Genomic DNA, 14,184 nt, shown 5'->3' with positions numbered 1-14,184 from the left:
GCTCATCGCAAGTGTCGAAAACGGAATCGTGCTGAGTACATTGTTCGCCAGAGGAAGAGCGGAGAGATGGCGACGGTGAATCTCGGAGCGCTGAGAGTTGAGCATTCCCAGATCATCGTCCCCTGACGTGTAACGAGTGTCAAGCGAAGTGAAAGTCAATGCCAGGCTAAAAAACGTTTTGATGGGTGACTGTCCGGCCCATGCAATCACGTGTAATCACGCGAGTGAGTTACTGGACGGTGCACTGAGGACCACGAATGCTACCGGAGACGTTGGACTTCATGATGGATGCCATTTTGGTTGGTTGGTTGGCAGATGGATTGGTTGGGAGACTGATATTGATGAGCTTGTAATGAATGTCTGTTGCGGATGAGAGACCCAAACAGCGCAGTCTTAATGGATTTATACACGAACGGGAGGATAGTAGTGCCAAACAAGAAGAGAATGACGGCCAGTGTGCCCGTCCAGCCTGCAAATCATGTCCACGGTCATGTGCTCTTGGTATTGTGCTCTTTGGTACCTATTATTCTCTTTGGTACCTATTATTCTCTTTGGTACCCATTATTCTCTTTGGTATCATTCTCTTTGACATTCAGGCGCCACACTGTACCACAACACGTAGGGATATTTAAATTAGACACGCAATGTAGCCACCCAAAGCAAAGCCTTTGTCTGCTCGCATGTGTCGGATACTGTTGCATGTGTCGAGACCGTCGTGGCGGTGCCAACTATGTACGAATCAAGTCCAGGCGAGAACGCCAAAATGCAAGGGGCAATAACAAAGCACAAAGCCCCATCGGAAGAGTCAGGGCTTCCTGTTTCCATCTCGCCCATCTGAGTAGTTCTTCTTTTGAGTACCATTAGACAATACTTGCGACGATTCTTTGCACTGTCGCGTTACATCCTGGCTTTCTCGGAGATCGGCCGGCTCTCGAGTCTGAAGCCTCAAGTTTCACGCACAGGTAGCTCGCAAAATCAACGCGCACAGTCTTGAAGTCTTGCAGATTCAGTTCGAGATGCTCTGATTCGCGCACTAGGCTGGCTCCGACTACAACTGGAGTTCGCAGGGAACATCACCATTTCGCGTAAGTTCGAGACTAAAGTACGTTAGGAACCCCCCTCGAAACTGGACCGCCAGTGTTGTCTGTCCTTGATCAAAGACGGCCATTTGCATAAGTATTTATCAGAGCGACTGATCCAGTGACACAGCGCGCTGTGTGGCAACGCGAGTTCTTTCACCTGCTGGACCAACCTCTCCCGCACAATTCCGTCACCAGACCCATCTTCGTTTGATCATGTTTGAAGGAATGGTGTCCGGGTGTCCAACACTGGTCTGATTATGCGGATGTTCAAGGGATGTCGAGACTCGAGATCAAAAAATTGTCAACACCACAGAATGCAAGAAGACTTCTTACCAGCAGCTTCAGCAGCACAGACGTACGCACGCGTGCTCATGGCTACAAGAGCCTGCTTCAGCCACTTCTCTGTTTGATTTCTGAGAGATATTCGGTTTTGAGAGACCCCACCTCAAGATCAAACACAACTTCAACATGAATCAGGCTCTGAGACCGTATCAATACCAATATGACTTCCAAGATGCCTTGCATGCGCTGTCGGTTTATACTCTACCCAAAAATAGTTTTGACCTAGGCTTCCATATGTGTTTAGAAGCGTGACTCCGTGATCACATCACTTCGAGCTCGACATCATGAAATTCGAGGAGTACCACAGGTCCATAGGTAGAATTTGAAAACGTCAGGCCTTAGTGCTCTCAACGTCTGAGCCAATCGTTATTTTGAACTTGTGTGATCTCTGAACGACGCGCTGACCAATTTTTTTCCGATAGCTTTGAGCGTAGATTTCGAAATTTCGTATTTCCCGAGATCAACATCTTTTAGGTAATTACGTACTTCATAGGTGTGGAACTGAACGGGTGAACAGGTGGTCCAAGCGTCCTATAGAGCAACTCTTCTGATTCATCCCCGAACAGCAGCGATCCTACTTCTACCACAACAACATGGTGACTCGTACTCTGGTTCCACGCCTGGCAAGATTGCCTCTGTGCAGGAGTCTGCAAACGGCTGCCCCAGCCGCTACACTACGTGTCCCAGGCTTCGCATTCGCGTTCGAGTAAGGAAGGCATGTTGCGCAGCTTGTGGAAAGAGCTCTACTGACGGACGTAGCATTGACGGCGTCCTGGTAATTTGGCCCTTTGAAGTCAGAAAATAAGATAGGCTGATGCATTGCTAGGTTCGCAGTTCAGACGCCCTGCCACGGGCTCATCAGGCACTTTCGTACCTTCAGGCGCAGCGCATACCATTCATCTTACTCACCAATGGCGGCGGTAAACACGAATCCGAACGGGTGGCCGATCTGAGCCGCAAACTACGTGTGCCTCTTGACACCAGCATGTTTGTACAGAGCCACACTCCTTTCGCCGATATGGACCAATACAAGGACAAGACGGTCATGGTTGTAGGAGGGGACGAGGACAAATGCAGATACGTTGCGGAAGCTTACGGGTATGTCTGCTCACAAAAAATGCCCTCCAAACGCCCCGCTTAGCCTCTCTAGGTTCAAGACAGTCGTTACGCCCGGCGATATACTGGCAGCCTATCCAGACGTCTGGCCTTTCTCACAACAGTTGTTGCCTTATTACAAAACATTCACACGACCTCTTCCGGCTCCCATTGACCCCACTTCGCCCTCGTCCTCTCTTCGCATCGATGCAGTTTTCGTATACAACGATCCGCGCGATTGGGGCCTCGACGCTCAGATTATTAAAGACGTCCTGCTCTCCGAGCGTGGCATTCTGGGTACACTTTCTGCGAAGAATGGGAATAAAACTCTTCCAAACAAGGGCTATCAGCAAGACGGACAACCAACTCTGTATTTCTCGAACCCTGATCTACTGTGGGCGGCTAAGTACCACTTGCCACGACTAGGCCAAGGTGGGTTCCGCGAGGCGCTGGAAGGTATCTGGGCGGCCATCACTGGAGGCGAACGGGAAGGAGTCAAGCTGCAGAAGGTTGTTATGGGCAAACCATACCAGTCCACATTTGAATTCGCTGAGAAACGACTGATTGCGCATCGGGACCACCTTCTCAAGGGAACCAACCAAGAAATCAGGGCTCTGAAGCGTGTGTACATGGTTGGTGACAATCCTGCCAGCGATATAGCAGGCGGCAACAATTATGACAGTCGCTATGGGACTGACTGGGCAAGCATTCTAGTCAAGACCGGTGTCTACGTAGAGGGCTCGCCGCCGGCCGTTCAGCCACGGCAAATTGTTGGCGATGTATGGGATGCGGTGAGTTGGGCTGCTGCGCAAGAAGGCTGGACAGGTTGAGTAGCTCACAATCTGTACAATCCCCATGATTTCTTCCACTCTGATCTCGGCTGAAGGGCGGATCTATAATGTTCGTTTCCTCTGACCATACTTGGACACCACAATAAGCACCGTAGCGGCCTCAGCTTCGATTTCTAAAAGATCCTCATTGCCTGTTCCATTCTTACGTCCGCAGTCATATCAGGTCTCCAATCTTTGGCAAGAAGACATTGAGTCATACTCAACTCCCTTCCTACTTCTAAGTTTGCGTTCTAGCTGTTTCTCATATATTTCAATATTTCCCACTCTTAAAGCCTGCGGGCTCTCAGCAGATCACATCCAGAAGACCACTCAGCATGGTATTTACATTGCCCTTGGTCTTTTCTCCAATTTAGTTGATGCTTGCTACTGACCCAGTTTGCTCGTAGTCCCTGACTTTCGCCTCGAGTGAGTCGGCCTCACGGTGGTTCACCGTCACCTCACCGCCAGGTGCACCTGCCCTAACCAGGGTCTCATCACAAAATACCTGGGGATCCTCTTCAACTCCACCACTCCCCGCAACCCCATCTCTGCACACAATCGTTTGCACACGAATCTTTACGCAAGCTTAGTCGTTGTGCGCAAAGTGGCGACCGTATCGAAGGCTCGTAGTCGGCGGCGCAGTGAGTCTGCAACACCCAAAGGCCGCACATTTGCTTACTCTAAGCCCTTATAGATCGTCGTGGCGCTACTTCTGCACGTACTGCTACAGAACGGCTGCCAGTAGGCACTCCTCACTCTTGTGGGAAGCCTTCCTCTTCGCCTACTCGAACAACGGTTCAGCAGCTGCTTGACCCAGGTCTCACCTCCCCGCGCGAGAAGTCAACCAAGAAACCCGAGAGAGTCTCTGCAGAACAGCTAGCGCGAATGTCAGGCATGGTTTTTCGGCCGCACAGGACCGTCGAGTTCGAAAATGATCAAGATGATCATAGCAGCGTATCATTGGCCGGCATCATCAAGTTACAGCCGAGTCGCACGAAGACGAGCAAGAGCTGGCGATCAATGCAGGCGACTGATCTGGGAGAGGCCTGCAGTACTAGAGGCGATGGTAGCTTCCAGCTCACTAATGCCAATGTTCACCACGAAGTAGTTGCCGAGGCGAATACCCAGCGGCCCTTCATTGATTTCCAGTCAAGACTTCACACGCTCTCGAATGCTACCTACATTCGTGGTCAGCTTGGTGAGACGTATGACGATAGCGCCCAAGCCACTGCTGTCTTTGCCATAGCTGGAGATGAAAGCAATGGTCAGGGCGAGGCGCTATCCACCGCGAAAGCAACACGCGGGCGAATTTTCAGCAACTTACCTGACCCTATTCGACTCAGTGAGCAGATGGGCAAATTCGATGGAGAAGTCGTGTTCATAGGCCATCCCAACCGGGACATTTCAGCACATCAGTGGTCATCGTCTTCTTTCCAGTGGGTGAACATTGGTCGGTACTCTCACTCACGGGGCAAAGTGGAAGGCTCACTTGCGTCGGACCGTCTTCGAGGTATTGACGAGCCTCACGATACCGTCGAGTATTTCAAGCTGGCTGCCGAGAATCGCCAAGCTCTTATACTCGAGAGTAGCTGCCCGAAGAACCAAAACGCAACGACAGAACCGACTTTGCATGCAGGTGTAGACTTAGTCGAGCGGCCTCAAGTCCCAAAAGACCCTTCGATTAGGACCCTCCGCCTCATCGACCAGACACAAAGCGAGGCAGGTTCAACCACCCACGCTCTACTTACGAAAGACGTATTGGAAGACCCGTTCATTGCAGCAGCTGACGTCTCTCTGATACGGTCCACGAATGGCAACAAGTTTCAAAACGCTGTCGTCAACTCGACAGGGTCCTTAGATCTTACCTACAGGTTTCCTGTCAAAACAAGCGCCGACCCGTCTTCGGTAACCGAGACTAGTACCTTTGGTTTCAGGAATACGGGGAGTACCTCCGGGCTGCCATCTACGACAAGACTACAAGAGGTTGCTTTTGGAGAGGAAGCTGCTACCCGACGTGGAACTTTGCTCACTCAGAGTGACCAATTTCAGCAGCTTCCTTCGACCGCGTCTTACCAACCTTACCTTGATCGCTCACATACTCCCGCTAAAGTCGAGGAGTCCCGGCTGACCACACCATGGTACAAAGATGTTGCTTCAAATGTCGGAATGTGTAAACTCGCCACTCGACCTGTAGCGCCGACACGCTCGGTCTTGTCGGCCAACTACACGGCTTCGAGCCTCAGTGCTACTGCTGTGCCTTACTCGCAGGCTCCTTCGGGGCACGGCATGTTAGGGACGTCCAAGTCCAGCGCTAGTACCGTCAATGCTGGCGGCGTCGCCCTACATTACAGCGATCCAGATGGCCTGCGGAAGACTCAACAGTACGAGGTTGCAAATGGCTTGACGCAGCAAGTCCCGACTACACAGAGCTTCAAGGGTCCCTTTTTCACAGACTCTAAGCCGACCACGCACGACCCTACAGTGTCACTCTCTGTCCACGTCAGCGAAGAGGAGAAGCTGATGAACTGGTATCGCGATGGCCATCGTCCTGCACGCCAGAAAGAGTACACCAAAACGCTCATCGCTGCGGCGGCAGCCAGCGACAAGAGCCGGCAGGTTGGAGCGATGGGTGGAGTGTCTACCAAGTTGGAGGATGGAGCCTACGCGAACACGGGGCCTTTTGTACGTCTGTACGAGAACCTCTCGGAGTATGTGGAGGAGCATCGCAATGGTGGCGGTCAGTCATACTTCACGCGACGATGGAAGGCCGTAGATGCGCAGCTTCGTGAGGCAGGACCTGAGCACAGCAGGAGCTACTTCGGCAAGGGCATTGCTCGACCTCTGTGGCCAAGAGCCGCGCTTCTGAGGCCTTCAGATGGTATGTGGGGATAATGCTTTATACGGACGGAATTCTATGGTCCATTTCGAACCTCGAGGATAGGTCAGACCAGTCCTCGACGGAATTATTCGGAATTACGTCGTACCATTTCGAACCTCAAGAATACGTCAGACTAGTCCAGTAGATGAGTAATGATCAATGGACACGGAGGTGACATTGCAAGCCGGATACCCGTAGCTGCCCTAAGCGTGATGATGACCTCCAAGTTGTTAGGTGCTCGACCATGTGGTAGTCCCTCTTGCACGACTCCAAGTCAGTCGACGGCACTCAGTGAGCAGCACGCGGATGCGGTGCTGCTCGGATGCATGTATCTATACTGGATAGAACCGCCATGACCCTGCATCAATAGTCGGTATAGCAAACCCACTGATGCTTCCAGCACATCTACTGTGGTAGCTCCCTCTTGCACGGCTCCAAGTCGGTCGACTGCACTCGGTGAGCAGCAGCCGAATGCGGTGCTGCTCGGACCATCGGATGGTAGGTGGCATGCTTCATGGTCCAGCCCTGATGTGTCCAAAGCCATCAAAGACTCTTCAGAATATCAGCAGCAAGCTTCCGCTGGACGGTCTCCCCCAGGGCCTTCTGGTCCACGTCCTGGATCCCCCGCCCCACGGCCAGCGTAGTCCGCACATTCCCCCCGTCCACGTGCACAAGACCGTTCCTCCCGACGGTGATTTCAAACCCAAGCTTGGCGCCCAGCACCTGCAGCAGCGGCAGGTCGCTCTTGGGCGCAAGCAGTCTGCGGGCCATGCCCAGGCTGATGCTGAACTCCATGCCGCCCTTTAGCGGGCCCAGGCCCTCGCCCTTGCCCGTCGACGGGTCTACGCAGGTCAGTTCTGGCGGCTGGTCGCGGCCGGCGGTCGCGACGCGGCAGTAGACGAGCGAGTTGGGAGGCAGCTGGGGGCGAGTCTTTTTGGTGGCCCCTTCAAAGGCGAGGTGCGGGAGTGCGGCGGGGGGCGTTTCGGGGGTCAGCAGGCAGTTGAAGTTCTCGGCGGCGCTGCCGTTGACGGTGGCTATGACGAGGTCGCCGCTGAAGGGCGTGTACTGGGTGAGTTAGCTGGGCGCTGTGGTGGAATTGGTGGGTGAATCGACGCACCCGCCCACTGTTGTACTCGACCAATGCGGCGTTCTTTCTGTTGTCGGTCACGAGCGTGCCGGCCACTGTCGCGGTGACGGTGTTTGGTGGGATGTGTCGCAGACCGGGGCCTAGTGTGAGCGTCTTCTTCTTGCCGGTGCCCGTGGGCAGCGCATGCTGCGGTATCACATCGCCGGGCAGGACGACATGCAGCGTTGTGGCCATGACAATGTGCGATTCGGGCGTTGGTGTTGCGGGCCAGGACGTCACCGAACGTGAACTTTTGGAGACGGCGGGATAGAACTATCGATTGGGTTGGGTGGCCGGGCGCTAGTCAAAAATTCGAAGACCGCATTTCGAGCCCTGGCCCAGACGGAACTCGACAGTCAACACGGCAAACTCCAGACACCAGAGTTCTGCACATCGACCCGTCGTCCAAGCCCCTCCCCAATCGCCGGACTTCCTGGACAACGAGCCCTCGGCCGCTACCACACACACAAACACACACACACAGCCAACATGAGCGCCCAGGCAGACCCCGCCCAGCGGGTTGCGATTGGCATCTCGTTCGGAAACTCGTACAGCTCCATTGCTTTTACCTCAAGCGTGAGTGGCCATGCATGTGAGAGAGGCACCGGGCAGAGTCTGACACGCAGCAGGAGGGCAAGGCCGAGGTCATGGCCAACGAGGACGGCGACCGCCAGATCCCCTCGATCCTCTCGTACGTCGAGGGCGAGGAGCTGCACGGTGGCCAGGCGAAGGCCCAGCTCGTCCGCAACGCGAAGAACACGGTCGCCTACTTCCGCGACTTCTTGGGCCAGGAGTGAGTCGCGCGCTGTCGTGTGTGTGCGTGTGTGCGTGTACTGACGGGCCCAGCTTCAAGTCGATCGACCCCACACCCGCCCACCAGTCGGCCCACGCCGTCGAGCACGCGGACACAGTCGCCTTCACGATCCGCGACCGCGACGCCGAACAGGAGAACACCGTCACCGTCAGCGACGTCACAGCGCGCCACCTGCGGAGGCTGCGCTCGTCCGCGTCCGACTACCTGGGCAAGGACGTCAACGCCGCCGTCATGACAGTGCCCACCAACTTCTCGGACGCCCAGAAGGACGCCCTGAAGAGGGCCGCCCAGGACGCCGGCCTCGAGGTCCTGCAGTTCATCAACGAGCCCACCGCTGCCGTCCTGGCCTACGACGCCCGCCCTGACGCCAAGCTCGCCGACAAGATGCTCGTTGTCGCTGACCTTGGTGGCACGCGCTCCGACGTCACCGTCATCGCCTCGCGCGGCGGCATCTACACCATCCTGGCCGCCGTTCACGACTTCGATGTCAGCGGCGCCAAGCTCGACCAGGTCCTGATCGACTACTTCGCCAAGGAGTTCATCAAGAAGCACAAGTCTGCCGGAGACCCCCGCGAGAACGAGCGGTCCATGGCCAAGCTCAAGCTCGAGTGCGAGTCGGTCAAAAAGGCCCTATCGATTGGACAGTCGGCCAGCTTCTCCGTCGAGAGCCTGGCTGCCGGCATCGACTTCACCGCCACCATCAACCGCACCCGCTACGACTTGCTCGGCAACAAGCTCTTCGCCGCCTTCACCCGCCTCGTCTGCCACGCGGTCGAAAAGGCCGAGCTCGACCCCCTCGACATCTCCGAGGTCATCCTCGCTGGCGGTAACGCGCACACCCCCAAGGTCGCCTCTGCCGTTGCCAGCGCCTTTCCCGAGTCCACAACCGTCCTCGCGCCCTCGACCTCGTCGAGCGCCATCAACCCCTCTGAGCTCGCCGTCCGCGGTGCCGCCATCCAGGCCAGCCTGATCCAGGAGTTCGAGGCCGATGACATTGAGCAGAGTCTGCACCCCATGGTGACGGTGACACCGCACCTGTCCACCGCCGTCGGCGTGCTCCTCATCTCCGGCGACGAGTCCAACGGCGTCTTCCACGCCATCGTCGACGCCGAGACGCCGCTCCCCGTCCGCCGCACCGCGACCATCACAACGCCCCGCGAGGGCGGCGACGTGCTGATCAAGCTCGTCGAGGGCGCGCGCCACATCAAGGTCACCAAGCCCGAGCCCAAGCCCAAGGCCGAGAAGTCCGAGTCCGACTCCGACGACGACGACAGCGAAGACGAGGAGGAGGAGCTGCGCGAGAAGACGTGGAAGATTGGCGCGCCCCTCAGCGAGGCGGCGCTGCGTGGTGTCAAGAAGGGCGCCAGGGTCGAGGTCCAGATCAACATCCAGAACGACCTCAGCGTTACCGCGCTGTTCCGCGAGGTGGGCGGAAAGGGCGGTGTACGGGGGCAGATCCAGGGGAAAGCTGCGAACGGCAGTGCTTAGATGGTGAAAAGGTGGGGGAACGCGAGCGACGATTAACGATTGATTGATTGAATAGACCAGCGTCCAACGAGGGAGCGCAATAGACAATCCAGCATTCCAGGTTAGGTTATTTTTCCCCACGCAGAGTAGATAGCATGCAACTCCACACACGTCCAGGGCAACTCCACACACGTCCATGGCAACTCCACACACGTCCAGGGCAACTCCACACGTCCAGGGCAACTCCACACGTCCAGGGCAACGCCGTCACCGCATCACCCTGAACCCCCTCTGTCACCTGTCCCTCACCACGCCCAGCCGCGCCCTCATCCGCCGCCCCGCCCCCGTCTCTCTCCACTCGTCAAACGTGCCGCCAAACACCACATCCGTATAGTGCCACCGCCGCAGCTCCCAGTTCTCCCGGTCCAGATCGTCGCACAACAGCATCTCCAGCGCCCCGACCTCGGCCCCGTCCTGCTCGTTCTCCCACTCGCTCGACTGCGCAATGTACACGTGCCGCAGGCGGCCCAGAAACCGCTCGTCCACCAGCGCATACAGATCGACCGCGGTGAAGCAGCGGCCCGGGTCGACGCCCGTCTGCCCGCTCGTGACCAGCGTCAGCGTCTGCAGCGGCTTCGCATCCTGCCAGCGCGCCGCGCTCCACGACGCCGGCACGTGTCCAAAGCGCGCGTCGATGTAGTCCAGCGCGATCGTCAGATCCGTCAGCGCGGGGAGCCACTCCAGCACGCCGTTCAGCCGCCCGTGCTTGACGTGCGGCAGGTCGTGCAGCTGCGCGTGCGTCAGCGAACCGCCCAGACTCTCCAGCAGCGGCCGGATCCCCGCGTGGTCCAGCCCCGGGCTGTGGCTGATGCTCAGACTGTGCAGGCTGGGCGGGAAGTGGTCTGGCTGGCGCAGCAGGTCCCACAGGAATTTGCCGTAGATGGGGCCGGAGAGCGAGAGGTGCTGCAGCCGCGGCGGCCAGCGGACGTTGATGGAGAGCGCGCCTGCTTCGTCGCGCGTCGAGCTGCGCGGCAGGTAGATGCGCTCCAGCCCCGGGAGCTGGCGCAGCGTCTGTGCTAGCGACTGGAAGCTGATGCACTCGCTGACCAGGCTCAGGTCGAGGACGCGCAGGCGCGCGCACTTGGACAGGCTGGCCCAGCAGTTGACTGCGAAGCTGGCCTGCGGGGCGACGAAAACCTGCAGGCTTGCCTTTGTGCGGCCGAGCAGGCGCGCCGTCGTCGACTTGGTGCTCTGGTGGATGATGTGCGAGAGGTCGAGGGAGCGGACCAGGCTGGCGAGGGCCTGGTGCTTGATGTGCGCGAGCACCGAGGGGCAGATTGTGCGCACGAAGAGGTCGTACGCGCGGCCGGCGAGGTAGGGTTGTTCGTATAAACGCTGGACGGCGACGTCATACCATTGTCTGCGATATCGTGAGCGTGGGAACCAGACCGACAGGGTGGAGGTGCGTACCGGTTCACGGCGCAGAAGTGCGCGAGCGTGGCTTGCTTGGAGCGCACATCCCACGCCTCTATGTAGGTGATGACTTCGAGTAGGATTTCATCGGGCAGGTAGTTTGCGTACGTTGGCATGTGATGGTTCTCCACGCGAGTGCACACACGGTTCCGAAGTCGATATCCAAAAGCTGGGCTTTCGCGTTGGGGAAGCCCCACTACCAGAAGATAGATGAAAATAGATGACGTTTGCTCTCCTCGGACATAAGCACGGCGTTTGTAGGACGCGATGTTTGCGCCTACGATTGCCTTTCTCTTCTACACCTTTGCCTTCATTTATGGCCAAAGCACTGCATTTTGAGAGTTGAGTGGAGTCTTTAGATAGATGAAAATAGATGACGTTTGCTCTCCTCGGACATAAGCACGGCGTTTGTAGGACGCGATGTTTGCGCCTACGATTGCCTTTCTCTTCTACACCTTTGCCTTCATTTATGGCCAAAGCACTGCATTTTGAGAGTTGAGTGGAGTCTTTAGATAGATGAAAATAGATGACGTTTGCTCTCCTCGGACATAAGCACGGCGTTTGTAGGACGCGATGTTTGCGCCTACGATTGCCTTTCTCTTCTACACCTTTGCCTTCATTTATGGCCAAAGCACTGCATTTTGAGAGTTGAGTGGAGTCTTTAATCCTGAATGTTATGGTGCTTCTTGTTCATCCACTTTATAGTGCAAATGTGAATCTGGTGGTCCAACGATGCCGGGAGTCTTCAAGAACGCACAGTCGGGACGATGCTTCCTCAGGTCTCCACGTAGCAAATCAACAACTCAAAAGCAGCGCGCCTGACAGAGGTCCAGAATAGGACTGCTATGGCGTGGTGTTACAACGACTTCATTCAGGCTTTCGGATGAATCTCTAATCACACTACCACAACTTCTGCCCCATGAACACACAACGACATGCTTACGGCGCAACCCTCTGCGGATCGCGAGGGAACAGACTGCACATGCGGATGTTGGGCAGACCCAGCCAGAACTGCACGATTCGCTCCAGGCCGAAACCACCTCCGGCGTGGGGCGGACATCCATATCGGAAGCAGTCGACGTAGTCCTTTGTACCGGCGCCGTTGGGGTCGATCGGTGGGTCGTGCTCGCGCATCTGCTTGGACAGCAGCTCCGAGTCGTGGATGCGCTGGGCACCGGAGCAGATTTCCTGGCCGCGCATGAAGAAGTCGTACGAGTTGGAGAGCTTGGGGTCGTGTGGCGATGGCATTGTGTATGCGGGTCGGATCGCGAGCGGGAACTGGTCGAGGACGTAGAAGTCGGTGCCGTACTTCTCGAGGACCAGACGTCCGAGGTGCTTTTCTTGAGGTGTGCTGTGGAGTGTCAGTGAGATCGTGCAGAGAGAGAGAGAGAGAGAGAGAGAGAGAGAGAGAGAAAGAATCGTAAACGCACCTCAAGTCATCGTAGTCGTTGAGTTCCTCACCAGCTTCGCGCAGCATCTTGATACCCTCTGTGAAGGGGATTCTGGGTACCTTGCCGGACTCTGGGAGCTTGAAGTCGTCGACGTGGTAGACACTGCGGATGAGGTCGGTCTCGCGCTTGTATCGTACATTCAGCTCCTTGAAAATAAACAGCATGAGGTCCTCGAGGACGCCCATGACCTCGTGGTAGTGCTCCTGGAACTCCATCTCGAGATCGAGACCAGTGAACTCTGTCAGGTGGCGAGCAGTGTTCGAGTTCTCGGCACGGAAGACGGGTCCAATCTCCATGACCCTCTGGAAGCGGGAGGCGATCAACATCTGCTTGTAGAATTGCGGCGATTGGGCCAGGTAAGCCTGGCGGTCAAAGTACTTGAGCTCGAAGACGTTGGCGCCTCCCTCCGAAGCGGCGCCCAAGATCTTAGGAGTCTGGACAAGTGTGAAGCCCTTCTTCGACAGGAACTCCTGGAAGATAGCGCACACACCGCTCTTGACAACGAAGATCGACTGGTTGATCTTGGCCCTCAGATCGATCGTCCTGTTGTTGAGCCTAGTGTTGAGGCTGACGAGCGGTCGCTCACCGCCCTCCTCCTTCTGTTCCTCCTCAGCCGTGGTCTCAGCCGGCAGAGGCCTCTCTGCATCATCGACCTGCAGTGGCAGCGGCACCTCGGCCTTGACCTCGATGAACAGCTTCTTGATGTGAATCTCGTAGTCCTGGATGGAGGCGCTCTTGATGGGCTCGGGAGCCTTCTTGACCAGTCCAGTAACAACGATTGTACTTTCGGTAGGAACCGTACCACAAAACTTGACCATCTGCTTGCTCAGCGCGTCGCTGGCAGCAATAACGGCCTGGATGGTGCTGAGGTTCTGGCGCAAGTTCAGGAAGGCCAGCTTCGCCGACTGGGAGCGGGCGTTCTCGACCCAGCAACGGAATGTGATCTCCTTGTCGACGTGGCTGGCTACCTCGTCAAGGCCGACGCGTTCGATCCCCGTGGGCTTGAAGTCCTTTGAGCCGGTGAGAGGCAGCTCGCCATAAGAGTCTTTAGAGACATCCTCTGCGTCGGCAGCCTCCTTTTTCGTCCGGTCGGCCATTTCGCGGGCCTTTGCGGCGGCCTTCTTCTCTGCCTAGTGAAAGGTTAGCTGCAAGTCCTGTATTCGAGGCACACGACTGCTGCCCACCTTCTCCTTCTCCTTCTGCGCCTTCTTCAAGGCATTCTTGGATGGCGCCTCACCCTGTGGGGCTTCACTCGGAGCTGCGGCTGGTGGTGGTGCGTCACTCATGTTGCAATGGTTCAAGAGAGTGCGAAAGAGTGTGTTGGTGGTGATTCTCAAGAAATTGTGGCGGAGGGGCAGCGGGACTCATAACCCCACATTCCTGCAGCGTCATACCACGCACCGTTCACCGAGTCAGGTACCCGTATGGGTAGGACTCTCCGCGCACAACAATCAGCTCGGTGGCTTCGGAGGAACCGTTAAAATTACAAAGATACTACAGTCAGTGGGTATCGAAAGGGAGTGGAGCTCGAATCCCTCATGCTGCCGCTCAATGTCAATGTCCGCGCTATGCCCACGCCAGCCGTTAAAAACATGCACCCACGCGCCAGACCCGCCCAAATGCAAA

The 14,184-nt window shown here is 56.6% G+C and overlaps 6 protein-coding genes across 6 annotated transcripts; 3 read left to right on the top strand and 3 right to left on the bottom strand.

Annotated features, from left to right (window-relative positions):
• Positions 1–2,017: 2,017 nt before the first annotated feature.
• M421DRAFT_97261 (cat eye syndrome critical region protein 5 precursor) lies at positions 2,018–3,349 on the top strand (the record flags this gene model as incomplete). Its single annotated transcript, XM_033598482.1, has 4 exons — positions 2,018–2,130; positions 2,184–2,199; positions 2,251–2,522; positions 2,575–3,349. The coding sequence occupies 4 exons, from the start codon at positions 2,018–2,020 to the stop codon at positions 3,347–3,349; spliced, it is 1,176 nt and encodes a 391-aa protein (XP_033454571.1).
• An 894-nt stretch (positions 3,350–4,243) lies between these two features.
• M421DRAFT_50772 (uncharacterized protein) lies at positions 4,244–6,241 on the top strand (the record flags this gene model as incomplete). The annotated part of the gene is made up of 4 exons (XM_033594862.1): positions 4,244–4,400; positions 4,644–5,137; positions 5,399–5,487; positions 5,587–6,241. 4 exons carry the CDS (start codon positions 4,244–4,246, stop codon positions 6,239–6,241), a joined length of 1,395 nt encoding a protein of 464 aa, XP_033454570.1.
• A 114-nt stretch (positions 6,242–6,355) lies between these two features.
• Positions 6,356–7,963, bottom strand: M421DRAFT_118294 (exosome complex exonuclease RRP40). The gene is made up of 3 exons (XM_033587273.1): positions 7,345–7,963; positions 6,758–7,292; positions 6,356–6,456 (listed from the first exon to the last, which is right to left on the bottom strand). The coding sequence occupies exons 1-2, from the start codon at positions 7,546–7,548 to the stop codon at positions 6,771–6,773; spliced, it is 726 nt and encodes a 241-aa protein (XP_033454569.1). The 5' UTR covers positions 7,549–7,963; the 3' UTR covers positions 6,356–6,456; positions 6,758–6,770.
• M421DRAFT_118209 (chaperone protein dnaK) lies at positions 7,696–9,808 on the top strand. Its single transcript, XM_033587271.1, has 3 exons — positions 7,696–7,929; positions 7,983–8,146; positions 8,200–9,808. The coding sequence occupies exons 1-3, from the start codon at positions 7,843–7,845 to the stop codon at positions 9,653–9,655; spliced, it is 1,707 nt and encodes a 568-aa protein (XP_033454568.1). The 5' UTR covers positions 7,696–7,842; the 3' UTR covers positions 9,656–9,808.
• Positions 9,809–9,928: 120 nt separating this feature from the next.
• Positions 9,929–11,223, bottom strand: M421DRAFT_50857 (uncharacterized protein; the record flags this gene model as incomplete). Its single annotated transcript, XM_033594871.1, has 2 exons — positions 9,929–11,054; positions 11,105–11,223. The coding sequence occupies 2 exons, from the start codon at positions 11,221–11,223 to the stop codon at positions 9,929–9,931; spliced, it is 1,245 nt and encodes a 414-aa protein (XP_033454567.1).
• A 772-nt stretch (positions 11,224–11,995) lies between these two features.
• On the bottom strand, positions 11,996–14,046 carry M421DRAFT_118228 (aspartyl-tRNA synthetase). The gene is made up of 3 exons (XM_033587272.1): positions 13,743–14,046; positions 12,538–13,688; positions 11,996–12,458 (listed from the first exon to the last, which is right to left on the bottom strand). The coding sequence occupies exons 1-3, from the start codon at positions 13,842–13,844 to the stop codon at positions 12,047–12,049; spliced, it is 1,665 nt and encodes a 554-aa protein (XP_033454566.1). The 5' UTR covers positions 13,845–14,046; the 3' UTR covers positions 11,996–12,046.
• Between the last annotated feature and the right edge of the window lie 138 nt (positions 14,047–14,184).

Source organism: Didymella exigua (assembly GCF_010094145.1).
Source record: "Didymella exigua CBS 183.55 unplaced genomic scaffold M421scaffold_1, whole genome shotgun sequence".
NCBI classification, from domain to species: domain Eukaryota; kingdom Fungi; phylum Ascomycota; class Dothideomycetes; order Pleosporales; family Didymellaceae; genus Didymella; species Didymella exigua.
Note: the sequence above shows the minus strand (reverse complement) of the source record. Positions and strands in the feature narration are given on the sequence as shown.

Excerpts from the sequence above, each read along its gene's own strand:
- M421DRAFT_118294 (XM_033587273.1), bottom strand. The coding sequence starts at position 7,548 with ATGGCCACAACGCTGCATGTCGTCCTGCCCGGCGATGTGATACCGCAG. Across the intron at positions 7,293-7,344 it reads TCGAGTACAACAGTGGGCGG|TACACGCCCTTCAGCGGCGA; the intron begins GTGCGTCGATTC and ends TAACTCACCCAG.
- M421DRAFT_118209 (XM_033587271.1), top strand. The coding sequence starts at position 7,843 with ATGAGCGCCCAGGCAGACCCCGCCCAGCGGGTTGCGATTGGCATCTCG. Across the intron at positions 7,930-7,982 it reads CCATTGCTTTTACCTCAAGC|GAGGGCAAGGCCGAGGTCAT; the intron begins GTGAGTGGCCAT and ends GACACGCAGCAG. Across the intron at positions 8,147-8,199 it reads CGCGACTTCTTGGGCCAGGA|CTTCAAGTCGATCGACCCCA; the intron begins GTGAGTCGCGCG and ends TGACGGGCCCAG.
- M421DRAFT_118228 (XM_033587272.1), bottom strand. The coding sequence starts at position 13,844 with ATGAGTGACGCACCACCACCAGCCGCAGCTCCGAGTGAAGCCCCACAG. Across the intron at positions 13,689-13,742 it reads CGCAGAAGGAGAAGGAGAAG|GCAGAGAAGAAGGCCGCCGC; the intron begins GTGGGCAGCAGT and ends ACCTTTCACTAG. Across the intron at positions 12,459-12,537 it reads AACGACTACGATGACTTGAG|CACACCTCAAGAAAAGCACC; the intron begins GTGCGTTTACGA and ends GACACTCCACAG.